Source organism: Apaloderma vittatum, unplaced genomic scaffold (assembly GCF_000703405.1).
Source record: "Apaloderma vittatum isolate BGI_N311 unplaced genomic scaffold, ASM70340v1 scaffold1897, whole genome shotgun sequence".
Lineage (NCBI taxonomy): Eukaryota > Metazoa > Chordata > Aves > Trogoniformes > Trogonidae > Apaloderma > Apaloderma vittatum.
The window spans coordinates 4,005-26,117 of record NW_009725498.1 but is presented as its reverse complement, the minus strand read 5'-3'; the positions used below and the strand labels follow the sequence as shown (position 1 = coordinate 26,117).

Sequence of the window (22,113 nt, the reverse complement as noted above, 5' to 3'; positions counted from 1 at the left end):
GGCAAAAAAGCAGGTAGAGAAGGGGAGGAGAAAGTGAATAACTCAGTAGAGGTGTTTGAATAAGATTTGCTAATTTAAGAGGTAAATAACCACTGGAGTTTACTGCTTTGGTTTATTTATAAGCCTTATAGTCACATTTATTTGTAAGATTAGTTTATATAAAGAAGATAGCGTTCCATTGCCTGGCACATAGGAGCTCTTCTTCCAAACTCAATTGGTAGAAATTTTTCTTGATAAAGCCTACTGATATCATATGACCAGGACAGGTAATTTGTATTCAAATATATTGATTGGATGATTGTGATGTCTTATCCATAACTCCTCATAGTTTCCTTAAACAGAAGGAGAATTAGCTGAAGAAACATGAGTCGTTATAGGGTTATTTCTTTCTAGTCATAATATCAGAATCTTTCTTCAGTGTGTTACTTGAAAAACAAGTGGACCGTTGCTAGTAAATCCTGAAACTTAGAAACACTAATTCTAGCCACAATATCCTGACAGTAAGCAACAGCAGTGGTGGTAAAGGTTACAGTGTAGGTATGCTCAAAAACTGATTGAGCACTGTCTGCCTCGTTTTGGTGTGGACTTCGTGTTTACTTGTGTTAAATAAGTAAAAATACTGATCCTAACCCTGTGAATTTTAATACTCTGATAAATCAAGTAGGGTTTTATTCTCGTATATTTTATAATTACAATATAAGAACCAAGTTAGAAGGAAACCGATCAGGAGATCTGTCTATAAATGGGCCATTTTCAAGATTATAAATATGTGAAGGACAGTTAGTTAGCCAGAGATGTCACATGGAAAAACCTTGATTTAAAATACAGATGTATATTTTATAATTGGAAAGAGGGTTTTGGTGTGTTGTCTTTGGGGTTGTTCCTTACTGGTTTTGTTACATCGAAAGTGCCTGCTTTCAATGTCTTAAGGCTTTCCTTCCTCTTCCAGAAAATGCTGGGACAGAAGAGATGAATACTCCCTTTACTAAGGCCTAAAACTGCCTGTTGAAAAACAATCCTGACCAGGCAATATACGAATGGCCCAAGGAAGCCAGCAAATTGATATTCAGGTTTTACATGACCTGCGACAGAAGTTTCCTGAGGTACCTGAAGGTGTTGTATCCAGATGCATGTTACAGGTCAGTGCTCTGTTAATAACTGTATGAGTAAGTGGTGTTGCTTGTTTTAAGTGTTTTATGTATGGATGTTGTTTTTGAAAGCAGATTTCTTTTCTGTTTTCTTTTTGAGTGAGACAAATATACACAGTCATTGTGTTGAACAGCAAGCTAGGTGTAAATTGCCCTCTCTTTTTCCATGTCTAATCTGGGTGGCCCAAAGTAAACAAGCCTGTGAATCAGTGTGTGCATGAGTATTGCTGTTTCACCAATCGATATCTTTTGGCTATTGTTAAGAGCCAAAACTAACTGTGACAAAAGGAGGGATGCAAAGCCAACTTGAGTCCAGCAGGGATGATTTAAAGCAGTGCTACAAACATACAGGGCTTTTTCTTGGGTTTTTGTTTGTTTGTTTGTTTCCCACTACCCCGACCCCCATGCTTTGAGTGTCCAGAAGCAGCCTTGCTACCTGGTCTCTATCAGGTTTCAAGGTGATTAGCAGACCTTTGCCCACATGTGGGTTGGCCCCACTGCTTTCTGCTCCCAGCTCCCTTGGCCTACAGAACCAAGGCTGGACGCCTTTACTTGCCTTCTGCAGCAGGGATCCTGGGGGTGTAATGCAGGCACACCCCAGCTTCCTTGAGTCTGCCTGCATCAGGCAGGACTGGGTGGCCTACCATTCACTGTGTTAGACCTGACTGGGTGTGATGCACTGATGTGCTTTGGGTCAGTGCTTCCCAAGGCTTTGGCTGCCAGATAAGCTTTGATTCTATCCACTTCTGCTCTGTAGCATCACGTTGGTTCCTTCAGAAGAGAAATGAATATGCCCATACAAAGCATGACATTGGAACCTGTTGGGACCTAAATGCCTAAAGTTAACAAATGCTGATAGACTTAACTATGTTGTTTAAACATGTTTGCTTTGCCTTTTCCAGTGATCCCAAAGCATCCATACTGACTGGATTTTTTTTCATTATCTAAGGTATTCAACCTTTGAGTACTCTGGATAATAGGAGCATTGTCCAAATATTCATACTGATCATCAATATAGACAGCTTGATTGGAAAAGTAATGGGTCCACAGAAGCTAGCTGTCTCTGGACTATGCCTATCTGTGGTTATGATTTAAAAATCTTTATATCATAACTGTTTGTCTTGCTTTTTATTGTATTTTTATTTATAAAAGATGTGTAGACTCACTTACCTGGATCTAGTCACACACATGCTTTCAAGAACAATGTTTGTACTGTTGGGAGTTAGAAGTGTGTTGATATTTTCAAGACTTTATCATGACTGTCCATTCTTGCTAGAGTAAGAAGCTGTGAAAAGTGCAGTTCTTTGAGAGAATTTGGTTTGATTTGCAAGAGGGCAAAATTCTGCTTGGGCCTTGCGAGGTTTTAAGCTTTCTCCAACCATTTCTCTCTAATTATCTAGCTGAAGAAAAAACTGAACCAGACTACAAATTGCCTGTGTTTGTTCTCAGGATTGTATCGTTCTCTGTTGGACTAGTCTAATTCTTAAACTACAAATACAGTTTTGTTCTTCAAATGTGAGAACTGCTTGTTGAGCAAGGTCAATGGACTTGACAAAGTGAATGCGTCAGTAATCACCTTTCGAATATAATTCCTGATAAATGTAAAAGCTAGTGCTTGGCTCCTGAGAGACTTGGCAGTCTTTGTAATATCGAATACAGAGAATTGGGTTTTTTATGAAAAGCAACCTTATAACTGTGAAGAAAAGATACGTTCCATAATTTGTCAGAGATATGGGAAAAGTGTAAAGATTTCAGATAAGGGAGTTGGGTCTGTTCAGCCTGGAAAAGAGAAGGCTCTGGGGCGACCTTATAGCAGCCTGCCAGTACCTGCAGGGCGCCTGCAGGAAAGCTGGGGAGGGACTGCTTGCAAGGGCATGTGGTGACAGGACTAGAGGCAAGGGTTTTAAACTAGAGCAGGATAGATCTAGATTAGACATTAGGAAGGAGCTCTTCACAATGAGGGTGGTCAAACACTGGAACAGGTTGCCCAGAGCAGCTGTGGATTTCCCCTCCCTGGAAGGAGCAAGGCCAGGCTGGATGGGGCTTTGAGCAACCTGATCTAGCAGGAGGTGTCCCTGCCCATGGCAGGGGGATTGGAACAAGATTATCGTGGAAGCCCCTTCCAACTCAAACCATTCTATGATTCTATGATTTTGAGGGAGTGTTTAGGTCAGCTTTTGTAAGATGTTTTCAAAAATTCTGTAGTATAATTAGTGTTCCATATGTACACTATTACTACACTAATTCATTACACTGGAAAGCTAATTTTTTTTTTTATTAACTGACAGCTTCTAAGACTTACCAACAAAATCTTGTCATGTTGGTAGTTGTTTGAAATTCCATGACCTTTGGTTTCTCTGAATCAATTAGCTTCTGTCTGTGCTGTTCCTCTGAGAATAGTGCGGGGAGATTGTTTTTGGTTGGTTGGTTTTGTTAGAAAGCAGCGTAATATGACTTCTTTAAACCGACAAATTTTGTACTTGGACTGGTGGTAGAGATTGGAAAACAGAATTCGAGAGTACTTTTTCATGTGTTTGCAGTACTGGTGGAACAGTGTCTAAATCCTGAGTTCTGCCTTCTGATAGTAGAGCATAGTGGAAGGAATTTCCGTTAAGTACAGCAGCTGTGGTTTGGTTCAGAGAAAAGTACTTAAGGAAAGTATTGGATATAAGAAATGGTGCATTTGCCTTGCCCCCATGATACTTTATTTGCAAGCATCACATGTCAGGGTAAAGTTGTTTTTAAACCAGGAAGTGTAAGTTATCCCAGGGGAGAACCTGAAAGAATTTAAGTAGTGCTGCAGTTTGTAATGATACTGGTAAGAGTCTTTTATAAGAGAAGTTTCTTCAGGTCACTGTGAATTGTGCAGGAAGACTATAGGGATATTTCAGTCCACTTTGAATCTTTTTAGCCAAACCTATTTTCAGCTTGTTTTCAAAGGAAGTTTTATAGTATTATATGCTTATAATTAAAAACTTAAATAAAACATGCAGATGTCTTGAGGTGAATAACCCACTGCTGAAATTCCTAAATGGTGTCTGATATACTAAAAACAGAGGACCACCAAAAATCCAGCAAGATGAGATATAAACCTATGAATATAATACAAATTGTAAACCTAGGCAATAAAAAAGTTTTATTGCTTTCTTGGGCTAACAGCACTGAATGTTCTGAGAAGCTTTGCATCCCTCCATTATTCCCAACGAGCCTCCTGCATTCAGCTCTCCCCTTCTCATATAACTGAGTCCCCAGCCCGTGGACATTGTCCCCTTTTGCCCCTTTTACTCTTTTTTTTTGTGTCTGGAGCATTCTGTAACTACCTGCTCCTTAAGTCTGTTTCCTCTCCCTGCTTTCTCATTTCCCTCCAACATTCTTATTCTTTCTTTTTTTTCTTTCTCTTTCAGGGTTCCAACATTTTAAACTCAATTGGGACATGGGCAGAGCTAAGATGAGGGGTATTGTTTTGCTGGAATATGCTCAGTTCTGCCATCAACCGGTTCTCTGATCTATAAAGAGCTAGAAGCGGTTGAAACTGCCTCTGCCAGCCAGAAGATGCCAGGGGTTCCATGTGCCCCCGTTTCCCCTTTGAGTTCTCCAATTTACTCATTGACGTCACTGAAATTTTGGAATTGATTGGATGCAGTCTTAAAAAAAAAAAGAAAAAAAATTTCCAAAGAAATGCATTCAAGCTGAATGTAAGGGCCTTGCAAGCTTGGCCTGTTCCTTTTTGGTTTGGTATTTTTGGTCTTTCTGTTAATAATTTTAATACACATAAGTTCGTGCAAAATCTGCCTTTTAAGATCTTCCTAGCTTGTTTTTTTTTCTGTGACATCCTATCTTTTTCCCTTTTTCTGGCTCCCTTTTCTCCTTTTGCAGCAAAACCAAGGCAGTTCTTACCTTTTCTTACCCATTGTTCTGTCCATGTGTGATTCCTTTCTTCACTACTAACTTCATTTGATTACTTTGTCCTCTGGTGCTTAGTCCAAACTAGGGCCCATATGCATACCACCGGTTTGACTTGTTGTCATACCTTCCAAGACTTTCCTGCCGCAATCCTTATATACAGTTGCCTAATTACATAGCCTTTAGGAAATCCCGTTATTTTCAAAGGTTTTGTAGCTGAGAGGCTTTTGTGTTGACTTTTTTTTGGAGGGGGGTAGGGGGCTATCTTGGGTTTTTTGTTTTGAGTTTGTTTTTTGTTTTTTTTAAAGACTTGAGAACTGCATCTGGCCTGTTTGGACACGTAGTTTTGATTTTGTCAGTGGAATTTAGCCTTGTCATCCCTCTCCCACTTCTGTTATGTTCCTCCTTTTTTCTCTCTTCTTTTCTTTCTTTTTTTTTTTTTCACAATATACTCTATGACCTCTCATCCTTTTTGAAGGATGAGATCTCCTGTCTGCTAGTTTAACAAAAATAACTTGATAGAAAGCATGTAGCATGGATCCATTTATCTTGCTTGGGTTTTTCTTTAACTGATATGTTACTACTTGGCAATTTTTTTTCTTGATTATATGCATTCTTTCTAGTAGCCGTTTCTTTACTGAATGAATTTGACATCTGTTTAGTTTTAATAACATCTGGGCCTCAACAGGTGCTCTTCTGGCTGAAAGTATTAACCTTTATTTCTTGGGGACGGAGAGGGGCTTCTGTCAGAAAAGTGGTATGGACAGAGCACAGTATTAAGAACTTATGCCACTGTTGCATGTTCACTCTTCTCTAAATTTGTGAGATGTGAGTACAGTGTTACTAAACATATGGAAAAAGAGAAGAGGGATTAGCGGTTTGCTTCTGAAAATGTTCCTTAAAATTAAATTAGCTAGATGGTTGGTTTTGTTCTAAGTCATCCTATTACAGGTTTTATAAAGTAACTTTGTACAAATGTAAGTATATAAAAAATTTGCAAGCAATGGTTTAAAATGGAAATAGAAATATCCCATGAGGTTTCCACTGATAACTTCATCTTGCAAAGAGTAATCTGCTGAATTTGTATCAACTGAGTTTTTACGTTTCTTCTTAAGTCATGTGTAACTCCTTGGGTTGGCATGTTTCTTCTCTGCATAAGACTCACTTTCCATTTTCAGCAGGAGGTAATGGATAACTGGTATTGAAGTGTTTGGGAAAACATTTAAAATAAAAATGTGTTGGATTTGGGGGTTTAAGTTATTAACCAGTAATACGCAGGTGTGGTGAATCCATTCCCTCTGTCACCTTTCCTCTCAAGCCAGAGACTTCGTCATTGCTGAAGATAGTTCTGAAATGAACAAGGAATAGCAAGAATATTCAGCTGGTGTGTATCATGTTGTATGGTGTTAGCTTGTCAGGGTGCAGGAGCTCCCTGTCGTGACTTCAGCAGCAGTGCAGACCTCTGCCCTTGGTGCCAGTGACTGAGTTGCTGCTCTCAAAATAGTAAGCTTCACGTGCAAGCCCTTTGTGCATGTGTAGCAGCTGTGCCAGCCCTCTACCTAAAGCTTTCTGTTTGATGCTACGTTGTTAATTTCTCAGTGATGATTGGATGCATATGTATCTAACTGTGACAGTGTTTTATCAGTAATGCCAAACTTTCATCTGTCTTTTATAGAATAACAATAATTTGGATGCCTGTTGTGCAGTTCTCTCTCAGGAGAGCACAAAGTATCTCTACGGTGAAGGAGACCTTGGTTTTTCCGATGATTCTGGGATTCCTGGACTACGAAATCACATGACATCTCTTAATTTGGATTTGCAGTCGCAGAATGTGTATCACCATGGAAGAGAAGGAAGTAGAATGAATGGAAGTAGGACTCTAGCTCACAGCGTTAGTGATGGACACCTTCAAACCAGTCAGTCCAACATCAGGAACCACAGACAGCACCTGCGCAGATTCCACAAGGATTTAATGTCTTTGGGATGGCTAATACAGTTAGTGCTTCTAATCCAGGGCAGCATCTTGGATTTCACCTAGGCCCCAAAGGAGTATCTAACTTGTCTCAACAAACGCCCAGATTCAACCCCATTATGGTAACTCTAGCCCCAAATATTCAGCCTGGTCGCAATACCCCTACGTCTTTGCACATACATGGTGTACCTCCTCCTGTACTTAACAGTCCACAGGGAAATTCTATCTATATTAGGCCTTACATCACAGCTCCCAGTGGTACCGCTCGACAGACACAGCAGCAGCAAGGCTGGGCATCTCAATTTAATCCCATGCACCCTCAGCAAGTCTACCAGCCTTCGCAGCCAGGTCCCTGGACTACTCTTCCTACATCCAGTACTACGCCACATACCTCATCGCAACACTCAACGCAGCCAAATCAGCAAGGCCACCAGACTTCTCATGTCTATATGCCTATCAGTTCTCCTACTACTCCACAAGCACCTATGATTCATTCATCTGGTAGCTCACAATCTTCTGCTCATAGCCAATACAACATTCAGAATATATCCACAGGACCTCGCAAAAACCAAATTGAAATCAAACTTGAACCACCACAAAGAAACAGTTCTTCTAAGTTGCGTTCAACTGGCCCTCGCACCTCCAATACTCCCTCTTCCCTCAACAGCCAGACATTAAGTAGAAGTCAACCCACTGTTTACATATCGGCCAGTCCTCCAAATACTGATGAAGTGATCACACGTGGTCAGCCCAAGGTCTACATTTCAGCAAATGCTACAGCAGGAGATGATCAAGTTGTGCGGAACCAGCCCACGCTTTTCATATCGACAAATCCTGGAGTATCTGCCACTTCTAGGAATATGTCTGGTCAAGTAAGCATGGGTCCTGCATTTATTCATCACCATCCACCCAAGAGTCGAGCAGTGGGCAACAGCACCACTGCAACCTCTCCTCGAGTGGTGGTTACGCAGCCTAACACAAAATATACTTTTAAAATTACAGTTTCTCCAAATAAGCCCCCTGCAGTTTCCCCAGGGGTAGTGTCCCCAACCTTTGAACCTACAAACCTGCTAAACCTTCCTGATCACTATGTTGAACCAGAGGGTATCCAGCATCTTACTGACCCTGTTTTAGCACATGTGGATAGGATCAGTGATGCACGGAAATTGAGTATGGGATCTGATGATGCTGCCTACACACAAGGTAATATTCTTAATATAAATAATAGAGATTTCAGCCAGATTGTCAATTCAGTATGTAGATTACAGAACAGGAAACGTTTGATAACCTTTGTGATGCTAATACAGTATCTTCAACTTTAGCATTCATGAGCATTTCCTAAATAAATAAAAAATCTTTATAAGCAAATCATAGATTTCTTTTTATGGTGAAGACCTGTAACAAAATACTTGGAGATAACATATCTATTTAAGACAAACAGAAGAGTTATCTGTTTAATGAAGTGGAGTCACAGCGTCTTCATTTTTGTGTTGATCTGATAAACATCTAAGCTTGTTCAGTTTCTCCTAACGATTTAAAGTTTCAAGTCTACTGGCAGATTTTTGAATTTGTCGAGATACTATTTCCATTGGATAATATTCCTTTTTTTTTTCCTTTTTGCAAGCGTTGTTTATGAAGCAAGAAAAGCAGACTTCAAAAGCAATTAGTGGGATGAAGTGTTGGCCTCCGTGTTTCCTAATGTGTGCCTGACAATAAAATGCTTAAAGTCTTGGTACTTTCTTCTGTCTGTTATAAAATGCGAGAAGAAGCACCACACCAAAAAAAGCTATTTTAAAGGATCGATGATAAAGGGGACGTAAAACTTACAATATGTGATATGGCAACCTGGCCTGTTAATATTTTTCTCATGGTTTTACGTTTTTGCATGTTTTTATTACCACCTTGATTTCTTAGCCCTTCTGTGGAATCTTTATTATATAAAGATGTTGAGTAAGTCTTTGCATGTTTCAGCAGTATTCAGGATAGGTTGTCAAAATAATTTCTCTTTGACCTCACTGGTCCTTTTTTCACTTAGCAAACAATTCAGCATTAAAAAACAAACAAACAAACAAAAAAAGCTTGTTCCATGACTACTCTAAATATTTTTTATATTAGTTTAACCATTTTGTTTTGTCTGAGTACAGTGATCAGGACACTGATACCTGGTCTGCATCTATAGTAACAAAGTAAATCAAAAACTGATTATTACTTGTCCACTACTTTGGATGTAATTTACGTCTTTGGTGAAAGAATAATCCAACCTAACTCAAGTGTCTAAAGGTTAGGTGTCAGAACCAAAAAACTAATATCCTAGATTATCTTTGCAGTCAGTGAAGAGTTAAAAGAACTTTAGAAAGCAATTCATCTGCAGATAAGCAAAACAAATTGCCCTCCAGAAGTGATATTGCCTTCTCTTATTCTTAAGGGAGACTTGACTGACTGCTGTTTATTCTTAGAAGACTTTAGGTACCCCGAAATTAGGCAATTGAAATCCTGTCCTTGGGCTCTAAATACTCTCATAGGTTATGAGCTTGCTTCTCAAGCGTTCCGAACTGTAGGTACTCATTGGGGATGGGTCTTCCTTTCTCCTGTTCTGCCTTTCTGATGGGACCGACTTCTGCTTGGTCTGGCTCTTCATCTCTTGCACCCCTGGCAGCACTGGCTGCTGTAACCTGACTTCCTGCACAGTCTCTACAGGCTGCAGGTATCAGCATCCAGTTTATCAAGCTGGGGCAAGCTTGTGATGCCCATTTCTCCCATGCAGCCTGGAGTTCAGAAGCACTGACTGGCTCATTCCTCCTGTGGAGACCAGTTGTTCCTGAAGCTAAGACATAGGTGCAGTTTTTAGATGAAGTGTATGTGCGTGGTGTGGGCTGGCGCAACTTTTCGGACCTTAGGGAAACACCATCCTTCTGTCTTCCTCACTAGTTTGTGTAAAGTGCACTCATGCTTCTCATTCAGAAGTATTTGGGGTTTCTGGCATGTGTTGTTCCATTTCTCCTGCAACAAGTGCAGTTTTGTTGGGTTTTTTTGTTCTTGTTATGTAATCTTTGGAAAGTTGAGAAGTGTGTGATAGGCTTACTTGTGTGATCTTGATATCTGGAAGTCCCAATTATTGCTTTTAAACGTGGATATTTTAGTTAGTATGTAACGGGGGAAAAACACCTCTGAAAGGGATTTGAGTTACTTGATACTTTCTGTTGGGGCCAGATTCTAAGCTGCTTATTATTTAGCCAAGCTGAGCAAAAAAACCTTCCGTGCTAGTTGCTTGTCTCACTTTAGTTTTAGCCAGAACAGATGAGTAGTTTCCCTGGCCATGATTAGAGAAGGGTGTATTTTCATTGGCTTTTTCCATTTCAGCCCAGAATGCTCCTTATCTTATCAGGGAGAACTGAAACTGGTTGGGGGTAGAAGGAATGTGGAAGACAGAGTTGCTTTGGTGTCAAAGGAGATTTCCTTTACTGCTCCAGTGAAATACATTCATATACATTGTCCAACCCAGGAGAATAGAAGGTTTGTTGGACCTATCTGCAAGTGCTTCTGCCTGCTGCCTGAGAAACTTTACTTCAGTTGTGGTTTGTGTAGGCACTCCAGTCTCTCCATGGTTAGATTTCTGTTTTTCCTCACAAGTAAGTCACAGTGGGTAGTAGAAGGCTACCACAGATCTGTCGTGTTTGCTACTGAAACCGAAGGTTATGGGACGTGAAAAGGAGTAGGGTACTGGTCAGAGAAAATCAGTGTATTTACTGTGGAATGCTAGGTTCTGTCTGCCACTGACTGTGAGGTTAAGAAACTCACTGTCACCAGATTTTGCAAAAGGAGTTGCTTATTGATGTTTCTCTTGTTTTCTGCAGTTGCAGTTTGAGGTACTGCAGACTTCCTTGTGGAAATGGTGAGAGCACTCGTCCACTGCTGAAGTCAGTAAGGCTGAGTAATGCTGTGAGAAAAGGCTAGGTGTATGCCCAAAGGGGCAGCCAAGAGCAGCTGCATTTTTAGCATCAGTTCCGTATGTATACAGAAGTATCAGTTCCCATTACTTATCAGAGATTTCAAATTATAATTTAGTTTTATTAATATGAAGTAATTTACCTGAGATTTCAGTATATAATTTACTTTAGTATAAAGTGTCTTATGAATGAAAAACCGTGCAATCCTGTTAGAAACTGAAAATTGTGTACTCAGAAGTATTTTTGTGATATACACTCACTATGCATACAGTCATTTGTTGAATAGTGAGGCTAAACAATTATTTAATAGTTGCTGATTCTCTGCATACTGGATAGACATCCTATCAAGAGTGTACAAAAATATGTGATAAAACCTTTAAGTTGATATTTTCATACTAGGGACTTTTTAATCCCTTAGTTCAATACAACTTGGCTTTTAATTGTCTGACGTCTAACTTGGTGAGAGGATGGTGCTCATAGTTAATCATTGGTACCAACTGTAAGTGTGTATGTGGATGTCAGCTTACTTAATACGGTGGAAAGAATTGCTTTTAATGTAAATATGTTAATTGATTAACTAGATTAGCAGTTAGACCGTGGTGCTGATAGCAGCAAGGTCACGGGTTCGATCCCCATTCGGTCCCCATGTGGTTTCTGATCTAGTTGAGAGACGTCCCTGCCCATGACAGGGAGGTTGGACTAGATGATCTCTAAGGTCCCTTCCAGCCCAGGACATTCTATGATTCTGTGATTAGTAACTTGATATTTTCCACAGTCCTTGCTTTGGTGTTTTGGAGCTTTTAAAAATTTTCAGAAAGAATAAAAACCTGTGTGATCTTTTGAGGTCCCTTCCAACCCCTAACATTCTGTGAATCTGTGAAACAAATTTCTTTAAATGCTAAATAGTGCTTGTAGATGTTTAAAAAAAAATGAAAATTTTAATGAGATACAGCTGTGCCCCTTGCTCCAAGGGGCCTTAAGCACATGTGATTTAAGGTACTTGACTCTGTATATGAGGCCCCACTCTTGAGCAACGCTTTTAAAAAAAATCTAAAGAGTATTGGAAAAGGAGACAAAAAAATGTAAATTGTTGAAATTGTTTATTAAGCGACTGAAATTTATGCAGCTTCAAATACAGATTTTTCCAAATGTGCACAGACCTATGAATGTGTCCTGATAATTTCACAGACCTACCGCCAGAGTAATTGTATTGCCAGAATTCCCCTTTCCTCCACATTTGGCAAGCTAAGAAATTTCAGAAATTCAGAGGCCTGTAGAATAGGGTGAAATCGTTGTATTCCTAGATTAAGTTTTGGGGTTTTTTAAGAAACACTTGCAATAACAAAAGACACACTAAAACAGTAACTGTTCAAAACCCGGATGCAAAGAGGCTTTGAGAAAACAATTATGCATATATTTTCAAACTTAACAAGTATATTCAGTGCCTGCTTGAGCAGGTCTCCAGGAAAAAGGGAGAGTGAGCTTTTGTCCTCCAGACTTTCATGCTCACTAGTGGTAAACAGTGGCATCTGCCAGACCATTGAAGCGATCTGTTCTTGTCAGTCTGCTGAACGTGAACATGCAGAAGTTGAAAAAATTGAATGTGCACATAATGAAAAAGTTGAACCTGAAATCTCTTCTGGTTGTGGTATAAAAGTGATGAATCAAGGAGGAAATGTTTGCGCGACTTTTGCTACGGTGATTGCAGTAAGTAGCTTCTTTTTAAGGCTGTCTGAATCAACAAGTGCAAGCCTTTCTGGCTTGCACTCCAGGTTAGTCTGTGTAAAGTAAACTTGGATGTGCCTGTGCTGCCTTCGCAGGTGGAATCCCCAGCCTGCATGAAGCACAGGATTATCAAACAGACCATTAAGTGTCTCCTTGTAGATACCGTAAACTTGATCTAGTAGCTCAATTGCGTTAGGTTGAGATGCACTGTTGCTTTTTATTAATGTTTTCAGTTGCTCTGATAAACACTAGAGGGAGCTAAATACTTAAATTGCTGTTTTCCATTGATAAACACTGCAGTGGGACATGGGGAGATTTTGTCTTCCCCAGCCCACTTTTTCTTACAGCTGTCAAATTGGTATTTAAGAACTGCCAAATTCACATAGAACAAACATCACTTAAAGCAGTGTCTTGCCAGTCCCTTATCCAAGTTATTTTTAATAGTAGAAATTTAGCATAACAATATCAAGTGATTTTCCTTTAATCATAATGGTAGTTTTGCAATGAGTGTTTCAAAACTGTTGGGATTTTAAATTGTAAAATGGTAAAGTAGTCACAAAGCTGGTAATAGATTAAATTGGATCATGTCTGGAGAGTGATGTGAAAATGAGGAGTGCTGTGAGCATCCATCAGTGCCTTCCGCTCCCTCTGCGGTTCCAGTAGTGAAAGCTTAATTTCTAAACCACAGAAGTGAGAAAACATTGAAACAAGAAGTTGTGGGGGTTTTCCCTTTACAAGAGTAGTTTAAGAAAAGGCAGGGAGAGGGGCAGGGTAAAGCCCTCTAGAAATATTCTGGAGTCCGAGCCCTGCCGCATGTCCCGGAGATACTCCAGTAGCACTCTTTCTCGCTTAGCCCGTCCAGGGTACTGGCTGGTCCCCAGCAGCCTGTATCCAGTGTTTGACAGGTCTGAGGAGTTCCGAGTCTGGTTGGTAGAGCAGAGCTGAGTTGCTGCACGTTAGGTACCAATCACCTGGGCTTTGAGGAGTTGCCTCAGCAGTAATATGAAGGCAATGAAAACGGAGACCATCTAAGAGTGGAAACTCAGTGTAGATGGCAAAAGGGTTTGTCCTCTGCCTGCGAGAGTAGAGGCAAGGTAGTCTTTGATTTCCTTTCTTTGTCGGTGCAGCCACATTTGTAACTTCAAAATGGGAAAAAGTTCCTTGGGCTGTTTCTAAAAGGTTTTTCAAGAGGGGAGGCTGTCTTTTCAGACTACTTCACTTCATGATTCCAAGTGTTCAACAAAAATACTTATCTTGGAATTTCATTCACGGTGTTTTTATATTGCATATGAGCGCAGGTGCAGCCCCAAATAAAGGTGCCTGTTTATGCAACTATCTCTAAATTGAACAAAACCAAGCCGAGGCTGAAGCAGTTTTGTCATTTTGGTATCTTTTTGATGCATTTAACTCCAAAGCCTAGGCTGCAGCTCAGCAGGGCCTTTGCAGTTGTTGTAACACTGTATGAAAATAGCTTGACGTGGTTCCTCCTCTTGAAGAACCTCTGGAAGACAAAATACAATATGCAAAGGAATGAACAGGCAGGAATTGCAGCAGAGGGCAGTTCTGCTTGCCAAAGATACGGAGAGTTGCATTTTTTTGCTCTGCTACTACTTGGGAAACTTTACGAGCACTCAAATTTGGCTTGTTATTTTTTGGTACCTAATGAAATCGTGGTGAATTAAACATCACATTCTGGACAGAGTTTTGCTTAAATGTTTTGTGAGGCTAATGCAGTCTTTTTTAAATACCCTGTTATTGCTACTTTTTTAGTATTTTCACAGTGCTATAAAGGTAGCTATTGTCTGTAAAACTTATCCCAGTTTATATGAATTAGTAATTTAATGGATGAGTGAATGGCTGTGCAGAGGTTAAAATCATGGTTGGGTTTATTAAATGAAATACTTTCTCATTTTTGTGGAAGGTAATGATTGCTGTGAGCGTTGTTACCTGTTCATGTGATAATATTTAATAGTATACCTTTCATGAAATAAACATGTTAAATTGTATTGATTTGATTGCATCTTCTGCTGTTTATGTTCTTTATAGTTTTTAAAAGCTGTAATTTAAATGCTAATATCGTTTCTAAATTAGGTGAGTTTACACCATTTTCTGTACAAGTAGTAAACAGTTTTGGAAATTAGAACCTGAGTTAATGCTTCCGCGCTGTAGTTTAGGGATAAAATGGCAAACAATCCAGCCTTTGTTGTAAAGATAACTGATGTTTGCCAGTGATATTGCCTGTAGTAATTTCTGTTATCCTTTCTTTTGGTGTCTTCTGCTATGACAACAACAGTGGATTATATTCCAATCCAAATAGCAATAAAAATCTCGGTGGTTATTCAGCATATACAGCGCTCTGTATTACAGCTATCTCTGAAGTCCTCTTTGTGCTACTTGTTACACAGTGGTTGGGCTGAATACAGTGCAAGGAAACTTGTGTTTGGATTCTGGTGGTCATTCTTGTGGATTGGTTGGTACTTGAAAAAGGTCTTTAGATTACAGCAAAATGGTCATTTATTATGTTGTATAACTTCCTCTTTGTATTTGCTTGTTGTCTGTAACTGATTTGTGCTGTTTTCAAAAATGCAACGCTATCTTAGGACGGATTTTCTTTTGAGGAGAATGGAAAAGCAGTATCTAGTCATGATTTTGTCTGTCTTTTCCCAAAAGAATACTAACTTTCATCTTTATCTAATGTTGCCATGTGAAGGATAATAAAGTAGATAAAATGGGACTTTATGTATTGCAGCTTTACTGGTACACCAGAAGGCCAGGATGGAGCGACTTCAACGAGAACTTGAGATTCAAAAGAAAAAGTTGGATAAACTAAAATCAGAGGTCAATGAAATGGAGAATAATTTAACACGAAGGCGCCTGAAAAGATCGAATTCGGTTTCCCAAATTCCATCAGTAAGTTGAAACGTCTGTAGGCTATAAACTTAAACCACAAGTGTGATCTGTCACAATAAATTGAAAAATGAGTTGCCCATATATTGACAATATACTAGGGAAAGGCAGTATAGCTAGAGTTTAACTGGTAAACAGTGTAGTTTGGAGTAAAGGCTAAATATGCGTTACTTAACCACAACCTGTCAGTTCACTAATTGCTTTGTGAAGTGTTACTTTTAAAGACAATCACAAAAGGTTTGTCCTTGTAGTCTTTCCAGATGTTCTCAAAGGCATGATCACTTAACTATTCAAACTACGACTTAATACTCATACTGCTTTCCACACAAAATATTTTTTAGTCTTCATGCATATACCAGTCTCAGAGAAACTGTTTATTGCACCAGTTTTCAGTACCAGAAAATCAGCCATTGATCCGGTGGACCATTGACTGTGTCCTGACCACAGTCTGGAGTTGTTCAGTCAGCTCTGAAGTCTGTTGAGAGAAGAATTCAGTGGGTCTGAAATCTTTGTAAGGTTATGCTTCAGTTAGAAAAAAAAGTCATTAATTGGGAAGATTGTTTTATCTTTATTTCTGAAATAACTACGTGCTATCAACCTATGCATGAGTGGTAACTGATAATAAAATGGGAAAATTTAGTCTAACAGGCAGATTTATTTTTTCAGCTGGAAGAAATGCAACAGTTAAGAAGTTGTAACAGACAGCTGCAGATAGACATAGATTGCCTAACCAAAGAGATTGATCTTTTTCAAGCAAGAGGTACAGTATGTCTTAGTAGATCGGCAACTATAAATGCTGATTTATTTTATTTCCTTTCTTCTTTCACTGTCTGCATCTGTTAAAAGCATCTGTTAAAATTGATGGGTATACATACTATTTGCAAAATCAAGTTTGAGTGAAACCATGGAAGTAATTGCCTTCTAGGCCTGTTGGGGTTGTTGGCTTTATGATTTTCATAATCCCACATTCATTCCTATCTTGTATTTGGCTCAGGAGAGAGAAATTTTTGATGCCGTTTACTCAGTAAATGCCGCAGAGGGAAGTCTGGTTATTTAAGTACCAAAGAAGAGGATTTCTAAATGATACAGCTGTGCATATGTGTCCATCTCTCTCTTGTCCCACTTCTGTCCTATATTCAGCCTCGCAAGTTAGCAAATACGCAGTTGTAACTGCCAGCATGCGCTCCTCTTTCCTTGTCTGCAGGGACGCAGCCTTTGATCAGGAGGGTGAGATCATGAGAGAGCTGACCCAGTTCAAGAGCTGCCAGCAAGAGGTCCCTCTCTCTTCCTGCTTCCCTCTCTTGCCACTTACTGCACTCTGGCTCCTGTATTAGCTTTTTAGACCCTTTGCAGAGCTGATTGTGCTTACTGGCCAAGCAGAAGGTGTCACGTTGCTGGAAAAGCTTGCTGCAGCTGATGTGAGGGAGAGGCACGGGAAGGGAGAACTGAGGCAGTGAGAGGGAAGGGACTGATGGTTTCCGCTTCCAGCAGCAGCAGGCTGTTAGGTCAGTTCAGCCGCGGGCTGTGGAGGTTCTCCTTCAGACAGTGTACCTCCAGATAGGGAGGAAAAAGGCAGGTGTACTGCATGTAGCGCCACATGAAAAATTGACCTTAAATAGAGTATTCAAATTGCATGTGTTGTTTATGTCTGCTTGTTACAGTGAATTGGAGTTAGGAGTTCCTCTGAGTATTAAGTCTAAGCATATATAATATGCTGCATATAGCGCACATCTCTTTCAGTGTAGCTACTATTTAGAAAAACTCTCAGGTAAAATTCACTAATAAAATGCAGTTAAGTATTTAAGAGTGGCAAAAAAAATGTATTCACAGGTGTGTTCTGCTGGATTCTATTTCTGACTTTATATTGCGTATTTTGGGCAATGAGTTTCTCCAGGTGTATTGTTGACATCACTATAATATCTTGGGTCTGTATTGACATATTGATAGAAAAGGTGATGAGTGAATAATGGGACTGTTTCAGATTTACTGCTAAAAAAAACTTACATGCTTTCCTAGCCAGGTTTATTTTTTAAATTTCTGCCTTTTTAATTTTATTTTCAGGACCACATTTTAATCCCAGCGCTATTCATAATTTTTACGATAATATTGGATTTCTTGGTCCAGTGCCACCAAAACCCAAAGGTATTGTACTGGTAATATTTGGATTTAATGCTAATAACTGGTTTGCATCTAGTATCTGTTTTGTATATAATACCAAGTTCTGTTCTCTGAATCTAATTTGAATGTTAGTTATGAAGTAGATTACTTTGAAAAGCATACAAATTATGCATTTTATTTGTCTTGCCAGTAAATACACTTCTTCTTCTTGTTTCCTCTCGATTCATACATTGAAGAAAGAGAAGTGTATTAAATGGTGTATATTTAAAGATGGATATTACGTTGGGAGGTAGTTTAAGTAAATGGAGGCATCTATCTTCTTGTTTTAAATGAGTGTGAGAACTTGCTTAGGGATGAGTGAAACTTGCTTAGATGACTTCATCGTTGTCCTTGGTGAGGAGTGGATTTATTTGCGTGTTACAATCTGGTTACCCTTACTGGACTTCCTGGCTGCTGTAGAGTTTTTATTAACAAATAATAATACACTTCTGGCCACTATTAAGTATAGTTTTAAATAGTTGAAGAGGAAAGGAATGCTGCCTAATAGGGCAGTCAGTATAGTTGAATTTATTAGTCAGTCTTGAACATTCTGCGTGTCATTAAGTTCTGCACGACTTAGTTTTTTGCCCTAATGGGCTGTCAGACAAAACAGAACTATTACCTCTTGTGTGTTACGTAAAGCAGAGAATCAAATTAACTTGTTTGCAACAGCGTCATACCATGATCTGTAGGCAGACCACCAAATGAAACAGGGAATCCACTCATGTTTCTGTGCAGTTTTTCTGTCCAGGAAGTTCTCCGGTTATGTGTGTGTGATTGGTCCCTGTAGTGTGCAGTAACAGTTATTAGAGAACCTCATTTCAGCGTTTCTGACCATTCTGTGTTTTAAAATGGTCCACATAAATTGGACTCCTCTGAACTGATGCTGTCCTTCATGTTTTATTAGGTTTTTAATTTTAATTATCCGAGCTGTTAGTGAAAATACTAAGTAAAGTTAAATCCATACACAGTCCTATTAGACACATTTTACATCTGAACCGTAAAGAATTTATCAGAAGTTCAGTCAATTGACTAAAAGGCTTTGCTGCAGTTCCCTAATTGGGAACCCTTAACTTGAGAAGTCACTCTTCTCTCCTAGTCTTTTTCATCCCTTTTCTCTTTTGATCTTTTACCTTTTCAGATAGTTGAGGGTTGTTGTCTAACATCTCGTGCAAAAAAATGCATTTGTATGCTTGGGAGGATAAGCATGACAGAGTAGGGCATTGATTTTTCTTCGGTGTATCTGACTGCTTCTCTGGCTTGAGGAAGAACTGCTGATACTCATTCTAGGGTCAAAATATTAAATATGTCAAAAGGTTAGAGAGCGCTTATTTCTTGTCATAATGAATTTTAGACTCCTCCATAGACCTCAGGCTTTAAATCTTGTGCGTGTTTCCTGCACCGATTAGCTTCTAAATTTTATCTCCTTTTCATACAACAGCTTTGAACTGAGACCAAAATGGGGAAGAAAGCGGAGTGAAGGGATGGGAAACATGCTTTTTATAGTTTCACCCTGTGCCATTTGGCTGACTTACAATCAAGCTGTAGTCAAGGAGGTGGTAAAAAGCTGCTTCTGTCACTTGGAATAACTGTGCTGTTCTCAGAGGAACAAGATTGTTCTCAGTTACTGAAAAAAAAACTTCTCAAAATTCTTTCCATGCTGTTCTTGGTTAGTAACCGCTTATCTTATCTCTTTCATGTCACAGAGCAGAGGTCCATTGTGAAAACACCAAAGACTGTTCCAGATACAGATGAAGATGAGGGAGCTCAGTGGAGCTGTACTGCCTGTACTTTTTTAAATCATCCGGCCTTAAATCGCTGTGAACAGTGTGAAATGCCCAGGCATTTCTGAGCCAATGGGCCTGTTACCTTTTGTAAAACCATGGCAAACGTACAAGGAACTATCCAGTCATTGGGGGGCAAAAAAAAAAAGCATTTACGTGTAGGATTTTGTAAGATGGAAGGTGTGACGAGACGGTATTTTGCTAATGTCAGATGTCAGCCCACAGAGCTAGTAATACCTCAGTGTTGTGTCACAGGCAGTTGAAATTGTTTGGCTGAAAGGTAAGCTGCTGAAAGACTCGGATGCCAGCTGCCTAGGCCGCGTACAGTATTACCAGTGTCCCAGTAACACACACCATGTTCCGTGCTTGGGTGTTGCCCGTCCTCTTCTCTGCCCCGGTGTCACTACTGAATTTGGACAGGGGAAAGGAAGAGAGTGCTAGCATTTTTGTTTTCAGAACTTTCAGTGAAACACTACATGCACAGAAGAGATCTAAAAGAACAAGGTTTAACTACTTAAACTGTTTGCTGCCACACAGTGCCTTCGATAAAGGGAAGAACTTCGCCAGTCAGTGGTACTCTTTGCCTTGTCTTCCCTGAAAACATCTCTGTGAAGCCAGAAATCAGTACAATCGTGTCTGAAGATGAAAAGGATGCGTTGTCTGTACAGTACACACGGTGAAATACCCCAAAGCTTTTCCTACTGTACATAGCTCTAGAGCCTGCTTTAAGTGATTTCTTTTCTTCACCTTTATTATTTTCCTGTACTTCTGTATGTATAGTGTAATAGTCTTTTTGTTAACTTTCTTTTTTTCCCTTTAAGTGATTAAGCACGATCATGTCCCTTTTTTTAAGCTTTTATCTGAGAGAAGCAATGCCTTAAAATAAGAGCATTAATAAGAAACTATGCACAAAATAGCTTTCCTCTGCTCGTTCTGTACATTGCTCTTGTAAATGCTGATGATCTGTGAAGACCTGCAGATGCAGCGTGGTAAAAAATGCAGGAAAAGTTGGAAGAGTTATGCATATAGTTCACTCTGTACACTGAGTTTTACGGTGGGTGACACAAGGTAGCGTTTTGTCTGGTGTGAGGAAACTTTGTACTAAGGAACTTTCAACCCACCAACAGATCAGCATCCGATTTACGCTTGCTTCATCTGCTGGGTATCTCGCAGACTCCTGAAGAGAGATTCGTTGGGGAAGTACATACAGTGCCAAAATGAACAGCAGCAGCATCGTACAGCTTTGTTCAAGGACTTTAAATGCTTTCCTGTTTCGGCAGCCAGTTTCTAAACCTGACTTTGTGGTGAAGTCTCATATTTATAGAAAACAAGGATAGCAATATTTAGGACAACTGAAATAAAGGCTGGAAAAGAGAAATCAAACAGACTTGAACACTGAAGCAACCTCAAGCATCTCTATTTTGATGATCTATTTTTTTAAGGAAAATATTCACGTGATCGGGGATGTATGTAACCGAGATCAAGAAATGGAATTTCAGTACAGTATGCATGAGAGACGGCACGCAAGGAATTATGTAGCAGCACTTAGCGTGAGGCTGGAGGGAGTGCTAACAATGTAGCAAGAGACAAAGTAGACTGTCACCCGCTGTAAACATTTGCCAGTGGACACTTTTATTAGGAGTTTTACAAGTGATCTATGTGAATGCACAGAGGCCTTTGTTTTGAAGGCTTTGCATTTTTTTTATGTGGGAAGAAAATGCCAGTCCCAGGTAATTAGGCAGTAGACCCAAAGCACTTGCATTCAATGCATTTTGTTTATAAAATGAGGCCTTGTTTTTCAGCTTCATCTGCAGTTCTATGTGAAGATTGACAAATCAGTTTTTACCTGTTTATTAATAAAACCTAATTTGGATATCTTGAGTTGATGGTTTTGTGATTTAGCTGGGTAAACTGCCTTTGTAACAGATAAGTTATTTATAAAAATTAAAAAAAAATTATATTCTAATGTTTGGGTTTGTGATTTGTTTGCTTTTTCCATGCTGTTGGAGCAACAGGATACTCGATGGAATGATAGGCATTAACAGTATTAAAAGTAGGCTCATGTCTTATGATCAGAGATTTTATTTAAGCCTTTGTTTTGTTAAAGCTTATGTCTTTCCTCCTACACATTTTTTGTTTAATTCCGTGAATGTAAGGAACGTATTCTGTAAAGTTGCACTGACAAAATTGCATCCTCACCAAAGACCCGTTTGCTTATTCATAAGGTGATAAGCTAGACACAGCCATCCTTAATTCGTGCTTTACGGATTGGTGATTTTTAAAATATTCTTCCAGTACTAAACGGACAACCACTTTATTCAAGGTAGTGGGTGATATACTCTCTGTACTGTTAATATAAGCACGGTTTAAGGATTAATATGGTTAAACTCTATTTTGGTGCTATATATTATAGTGCTATGAGAGGTGGGGTCTTCCTGGACATGTCTTTCCCACTTGGGCCCTGTCTAGAAAGACATTTGGTGAGTGGCGTTGGACTTTTCTGAGAGAGTGATGCCCTGTGAAAGCCCTTCAGGAGACACGTCTAAACAGATGAACTACAGATCCAGCAA

The 22,113-nt window shown here is 39.4% G+C and overlaps 1 protein-coding gene across 1 annotated transcript; it reads left to right on the top strand.

Annotated features, from left to right (window-relative positions):
- The first annotated feature begins 948 nt into the window (after window positions 1–948).
- TAB2 (TGF-beta activated kinase 1/MAP3K7 binding protein 2) lies at window positions 949–21,509 on the top strand. The gene is given in 7 exon segments (XM_009872904.1): window positions 949–1,139; window positions 6,727–6,976; window positions 6,979–8,226; window positions 15,445–15,605; window positions 16,269–16,362; window positions 17,664–17,744; window positions 19,466–21,509. Coding segments are annotated over 7 exon segments (2,082 nt in total). The 5' UTR covers window positions 949–1,037; the 3' UTR covers window positions 19,612–21,509.
- Window positions 21,510–22,113: the final 604 nt, after the last annotated feature.